The sequence below is a fragment of the Prunus dulcis genome, chromosome 3 (assembly GCF_902201215.1).
Source record: "Prunus dulcis chromosome 3, ALMONDv2, whole genome shotgun sequence".
In the NCBI taxonomy this organism is placed as follows: domain Eukaryota; kingdom Viridiplantae; phylum Streptophyta; class Magnoliopsida; order Rosales; family Rosaceae; genus Prunus; species Prunus dulcis.
In genome coordinates this window covers 608,633-616,055 of record NC_047652.1, presented here as the reverse complement: position 1 = coordinate 616,055, position 7,423 = coordinate 608,633, and the positions used below count along the sequence as shown (strand labels likewise).

General features: G+C 36.6%; 1 protein-coding gene across 1 annotated transcript; it reads right to left on the bottom strand.

Annotated features, from left to right (window-relative positions):
* Nucleotides 1-2,102: 2,102 nt before the first annotated feature.
* LOC117620853 (disease resistance protein RPV1-like) lies at nt 2,103-6,248 on the bottom strand. Its single transcript, XM_034351097.1, has 5 exons — nt 5,752-6,248; nt 4,371-5,472; nt 3,847-4,281; nt 2,851-3,723; nt 2,103-2,714 (listed from the first exon to the last, which is right to left on the bottom strand). The coding sequence occupies exons 1-5, from the start codon at nt 6,246-6,248 to the stop codon at nt 2,103-2,105; spliced, it is 3,519 nt and encodes a 1,172-aa protein (XP_034206988.1).
* Nucleotides 6,249-7,423: the final 1,175 nt, after the last annotated feature.

The window sequence follows — 7,423 nt, the reverse complement described above, 5'->3', positions numbered from 1 at the left end:
ATCTTGCTCTATAAAAGAGAACAGTAAGTTATTATGAACGGAACCACTTATTATAAGTTGTAATTTATTTAGTTAAATTTCTGACGTAGGACTTTATATTCTTCACCATTAACTACTTGAAAATTTAAAGGTGAAATTAAAAGTTAGACTAAATTGTGAAGATGAAAAATATGGTCATTCAAGAATATAGATAATATATTCAATAATAAATGGACTACAGTATGCTCACTTGTGATGCAAATGGAAATCTACATGTTCAAGCACATTGACTAAATGATTCATTGAGTGAAAACTAGCTAGTGGAAAAAGTGGTCAAGTACTTGATGAATAGTTAAAAAATGTGTGTGACAGATTAATATATTAAGAATATAAATGAAAAACAACAGCCAGTGGAACATAACTAAAGCCAGGTGGAGTCAAAGTCAATGTTGATGACTTATCTCCATGAAAGTTTCAAGTCAGAGTTAATGAGGACCATTTGGGACCATTCTCTCAAATTAAATGTTGTGCATTCTCCACCTCTAGTTGATAATTATAGTTACTCTCCGTCTCCGCCATGCTCAAATTTCAATTGGATTGAAACCTTGCGCTCTCTCTGCCTCCAAGAATCTGAAAGGGTGTAAAACTCAAAAAGCTGCAGGGCTGAGCATTTGCTCGAAAGCAGAAAGGTCTTGAAAGTTGATGAAGAAGAGGAGGCAGGAGATGCTAACAGAGAAGCTGAAGAAGAAAAGTTTAATGCTAAGAAAGAAGGCCAAAAGTCACAATTGGTACTTGTGGTTTGCTTTTAATTTTCTCCTTTTGGTTTGCTACTAATTTTGTTTTTTAATTTCAGTCAAATGTTCAAATTTTTTTTTTTTTTGGTGTGGTCAAAGTTAAGAAGGGGTAGGAGCATTTTCTCAAACATGCACTCGAAAGTGCCATGGATTCCAACGTGAATGCTGTTAGAGAATTTTTTCATGGCCATTTCTTGAGCCGGCATCGAAACACGAATATCTTCGTGGATAAGGCACATGCATAGTTCAGCGCCTAAGAAAAGTTGCAGTCAATTTTGTTATTAAAAATTGTGGTTTTTTTTTATTTATAAAATTCTTATTCAAAACTTTTGGATATAAATAATATACAAAATAAATATTAAACAGTAAAGTAAAATAAAGAGCCAAGTAAACAAATAAATAAAACAAGTTAAGATTAAGAAAACAAGTCTGGTATAGTGAAAGCACGTCAAAGACGCTGTCCTAAAGCCTTTGTAGCCTCCCTACGTGCAGGTAATGACGGTCTACAAGACTCCAAGAGACGACCCCAATATGCAGGCTTAACTCGAAGGGGAGGGGCTGCTCGCGGGAGAGAGAGAGAGAGAGAGAGAGAGAGAGAGAGAGAGAGAGAGAGAGAGAGAGTCAGATATTTTTAAACCCAAATTTTGAAATATTTACGGTTTTGTCATTATCGATGTTTTGATCGTAACTTCTTGGTTACAACTCCGATTCAAGCCTACCGCGTGTCTACGAATTCGTCTCAGTACAATCTTCCCAAAAATACCAGTCACTGCCCCAAACACTTTCTGGGCAAAAAAATGACCAATTTACCCCTACCCTAAGGGTAAATTCATAAATTGACTTAAATAATTTAAAATATAAATTAAATTTTGAGTCGGGGTGTTACATTATATATAAAACACACATACAATGTATACATCAGAATTATGCACATGCCTACATATACTAAAAGTTTGTTATATATACATACATGTGCATATGTATAAGAGTACATATCACTTTAAGATTATGTATTTTTGACTATACTATATAACAAAAATGCATATGGGTGCTTGTTACACTGTGAATCATGATAGCAGTATATGTGTGCTTCTCTAGAACAAGCTAACACTTTTTTTTTTTTTTTTTTAAAGAATGAACAAATATACACATCACAATTTATTTTTCTATTAAATTGTCATTAGTTAATACCACGTGAAATACTTTCATTTGTTTTTAGATGTATGTGTGTATCTTTTTTTGTTTTTTTTTGTTTTTGTTTTTTTTTTGTTACAATGTAAATGTATACATAAAACATAAAATCCGGGTTCAGGTCTGTTCTGGCCAAAATCAAGGATACCATCCATTATGATTACAAATAAAGTATTCACCCACCTTATTATTATTATTTTTATGAAACCTTGATGCTGATGCTGACACATCTCCAGCAACGACATGATTCTGGTTCGAAGGTGTAGTTGTTTCATGCTGGAACATTGTGGTTCTATCTTCAGTTACAGTACCCTCATTATTATTCTGCTCGTACACAAGCTGGATTCCAAATTCCTTTATCAAGATATCATCTTCATCTACTCTAACCGAAACACGTATTTCATCCCCTCCCTCCAATTCATCGTTTGCGAATCGCCAATGACTAAGCCATAACATATGTTCCTTCTCTTTTGAAAACCCTATTGTGACTGGCACATAGGTCCACTTAAGACCCTTGGTCTCATTACTGATGTTAAGAATGGGAGCGCGGTAAAATCCCCTTCCCTTATCATCATCAACCTCATCATGTGCATACACAACACACGCATTTAGGCCTCGGATCTTCAAATTAAGATGTGGAGGTATAGTTATAGACAGCTCAGAGTTACCCATGCTCGACTTGTAGCAGAACCAATCTGGAACCTCCCTCCCAGGAAGGAATATGCTAAATATACCACATTCATCCAGTCCCTGTTTCATGCATGCATGGACAGATTTATATATGTTCAAATATTACAGGCCACAGAAAATAATCATCATAAAAAACTATACAATACATGAGAGAGAGAGAGAGAGAGAGAGAGAGAGAGAGAGAGAGAGAGAGAACCTGGAGAGGACCCTTCCTTCTTGTAAGTGTCAAGTAGTCGAACATTTCAACTTCAGTGCTTCCTATGGATTCCAAATTGAACAGACCGATATCTTTGATCATTTCTATGTCGACGTTTCTCAACGGTATTTTTTTTAACACGTTTTGAATTTCAACTACATTCTCGCATGCAATAACCGCAAGTCTAATTGTTGGTAACATGTCGGGTAAGTTTAGTAGTACTCTTTTCAATGAAGTACATCTAGTTGCGATCAAAGCCTCTACACTTGGTGGGAGCTCGGGAATCATTTCGAGGTTTGGGCACATATCCAACGAAAGTCTCTGGAGCTTACTAAGACCATTCAAGTTTACTGGTAGGCTGAAAAATGGGTTTCCATCTAGATTCAAACGCTCCAATGAGGATAGGCTACTAGGAAGATCATTGGGAATTTCTGACAGATTGCAGTACGCCATATCTAAGCTTTTTAAAAATTGTGGCAAACTTGCACTGGTAAGTTGGAGATTTTTTCTTGGCAATACCCATGATCGCATTGATTGCCACAGACTGAGTTTCTTCATCTCACTAGGTGTAGAGTCTGACTGATTTTTAACGATCATACTGGCAGGCAGCACAAGATTTGAGCAACCAGAGAGAATAAGTTTCTGGAGAGATCGCAGCATACTAATTCTTATTGGAAGCTTCATGAGATTTTTGCAATCTTTTAGATTCAAGAAAACAAGTTTCTCCAAATCTCCAATGGATTCATCCACCTCCTTCAAATTTATGCAATCTTTAAGAATTAATCTCTCGAGGTTAGGGGATCCTGACAAGTCAGGGGTTGTCACAAGGCCATGTGAATGACTGAGATTTAAGATTTTCAGTCTTGGAAGGAACTGTTTTAAAAAAGAAGTAATTAGTTTCTATAAATATATAATCATCTTTAAATTTGTCTCTGTGTGTGAGTGTATGAGAGAGAGAGAGAGAGAGAGAGAGAGAGAGAGAGATTAGTAGCATACCCTAGTTCCCTTCCAAACATGTTGGAGGCTGCTGTTCCGCAAGTCAAGAACAATTAGATTTTCCAAGTAAAAATTGGTTGGTAATGACTTTAAAGCGAATCCTCGCCAAGACAACCATATTAAATTTTTTGGGAAATCTTCATAGCCTCCACTGATTTTTACATTATCAAGCAGCAGGAGTTCAAGATTGTGCATCCTTCTAAATGCCTCTGTTTTGAAACCTATCTCATTTGATACAGGAAATGAGTTTGTTGAAGAAAAACTAATTGACTGCCAGGAGAAGAAACCAAGCCGACGTCGGCTGCTTGAACAGTTTCCATCATAATCTTCAACATGGAATCTTTTTCTGTTACTTCCACTGGATATTATCTTAGAAGACTCATCTTTTATTAACATAGGAATGTTGAGCATGAGGCCCTTAATAGTTGCTGTACCCTGGTAACAAATAAGAACATTGGGTAAGTAACTTGTGACATGCACAACAAAATTACGAATACATAGACGTAAAAGAAGATATTTCTTACGGTTAATTTTCTCAAAACATTAGAGGCATCTTTATTCCACACTCTAGTACGTTTTCCAGGATCCTCAGGCGATTCTTCGCGAATAATTCCCCTTCCCATGTCTTGAAGTAATTGGTGCATGGTTAACTTGTTTCCATGAATTATCAGCAGACATCTGTCAACCAGATTTTGAATTCCAATGTTTGTGGCAAACCCACATTCATCAAGGACTGTAATTGAAAAATCCTTGTGTCTTCCTATGAAGAAACAGGCTATATGGAGGAACAGACGTTTGTCATGATCTTGCAGAGAATCAAAGCTTACTCTGAGAATCTTTTCAATTTTTCCTTCAGTAATCACATCCAAGTTCTGTAATGCATTTTTCCATACATCTACAGCTTTTCCAAAGAGAGCAGATCCTAGAACTTTAAGAGCTAATGGAACCCCTCCACAGTGTTGCACTACAGGTCTTGAAAGATCCATGTAACCTTCACCAGGATGGGGTTGTCTAAAGGCATGCCAACTGAAAAGCTCAAGTGATTCATTCTCAAGCAACCCTTCCACATTAAACATTGCACAATTCTCATGAGCCTTTAACAAATGTTCATGTCTAGTTGTTATGATTATTTTACTTCCTGGATGAAGCCATTCTCGCATTCCAAGAATTGCATTGAATTGTTCCAAGTTGTCCACATCATCAAGAGCAATAAGAACTCTTTTGCAACGTATCGCCCGTTTGATCTTTGTTATTCCTTCATCCAAGCTGTATATTTTCTTTGCTTTCCCCTTTTGGAGATCTGAAAGAAGGTTCCTTTGCAAGTGAACCAAACCATTGGGAAGTTTTGAAGTTGCTCTAATATCTGCAAGAAAGCTGCCACCTTGAAATTTATAGAAATTCTGGTTATAAGCAGTCTTGGCAATGGTGGTCTTGCCAATTCCACCCATCCCATAGACTACAGCTACTCCAACATCACTTGATCCATCTTCTAACCACATGTTTAGGCCTTCCACACGATTATCTATTCCAACTAAATAGGGATCGACTCTTAATCTCCTATTCCATGTGTGATCCAGTTTATTTCCAATAACTTCAAATATATCTTGGATAAACTGCGACTCGTACCTATAAATTATTGATATCAAAATACACAAGGCACAATAAGTTATTTCTTTTCAACAAAAAAGAAACTTATTCTTTATTATTTTTATTTTTATTTTATAGAAGAGAATTGATATTTATATCATAGGTTGAAATGAATGATATTAAGCAAATGAACTTTCAAAACAGAAGTGCTGCCATCTAACAACTCCATGAGATTTAAGAAAAAGCTTCACTATAATCTACTTTAAAAAGCATCCAAAAGATAGAGAAAAAACCACCATTTTGGGAATGAAAAAGTACCGATCTCCTAAGACCATCCCTCCCAAATCTGCAACATCTCTGAGAGCTTTTCTCCACTTCTCCACCTTGTCCATCTCCTTGTTGAAGCGCTGTTGGTGTCTGGAAAATGCTTCTTCAAAAATTCCTGTCTGGTTCCTGACATGGGATGGATCCACGTCATAGAAAATCGGCATAACCATGTGCTCATTAGTTTCTCTACGGTCCATGATCATCACTAGTTCGTCTAGGCACCATCTCGAGGAAGCGTAGTCCTTGGAGAAGACAATGATGGATACTCGAGACTCTTGTATTGCTTTTTGAAGCTCTGCTAAAATATTTGCTCCTCTCTCGATTTCGTCATCATCTCTAAAAGTGTGGATCCCTGCCACCTCCAAAGCCCTGTAGAGGTGATCAGCAAATCCCTTGCGTGTGTCTCTGCCCCTGAAGCTCAAGAATGCATCATAAGTGCACCGGTGAGAGGACGGAGAAGCATTCTGCTGCGTGCTGGTGGCAGCCATTTGTATGTTCAGCTTGTGTTTGTGTCAGAGAAAAAAAAAAATCTTGCTCTATAAAAGAGAACAGAAAAGTTGGTCTAGTGGTGCATGGAATGCCAAGTGTAAAATGTGCAACCATCATGAGCCATTCATATAAAAAAAAGGTGTGGAGTTTGGGGCCCAAAAAAGAATGCGTGCACCTTGCATATATGCTAAACTCTAATCAGAAAGGATTGCTCACACATCTGTGATTTCTAGCATAAGATGCTTGTGAATCTTACAATATTGAGTCCACATGCATCAATGGTCATGAATTAGCCACGTGTTCATACAGACACAATTGACTGTAGCATTTCTCTATTAGAAATATAAAAGATTAAAAGGAAAGGAACTTAGTCCTTTTGTGTTCTGAATTTTTTTTCTCATTAGGTGGCCATAGCATAGCATTTGGATGGTAATATGCATATGTAATCATGGAAAGTGACTGCCAAGAGATTCTTAAACTGAAAAGAAATTTCCCACCAACGCAGTGCATGGACCAAAATGAACACAACTGCAATATATCCACTGAGTTACCAAGTAAATCCGATAAATATTTATTATGATATAGGTTCAAGTCCAATAGATGCCTCTTCAGATGCATCTCTTTTCCGCCAATTCTCTCAATTTCTTCTCAATTTTTCATTCAGGTGGGGGATTGTTAGAAATTTTATATTATTTAATAATATTTAATTTCTATAGTGAAATGAAAAATAAGTGTCATGTGTCCTAGTATTTGTTTTACACTTGGTTATCCTTTAAAGTGCAGTTATTAATAATTAAACTGTGGGATTCAATGATCAAGTGGTCTTGTTTCCATAGAGTTGTGTCTGTAACTTTTTAAATGAAAAGCTACTTATGTTTCAACCAGAGTTGTAATGAGTTTTATATAAGCCAAACACCCTCACCTACTTGAGATATAGAATGAAGAGAGTTCTTACCCGCGAAAAACAAAGAGTATCCCAAGTACTCTGTTGTTAAATTCTTCCTAGTTTTGTCTTGAGAGTACAAACATATAATTGGTTTGCTAGAGTCTTAAATTGAAGTGCTTTAATTTAGAATTATTAATTGTTGAATCTTGAGGGATGGACGCCTATAGAACCGCGAGCACAATGGCAATGGCGAAATCAATTCTTGCAAGCCTCAATCGCTAAAGTTGT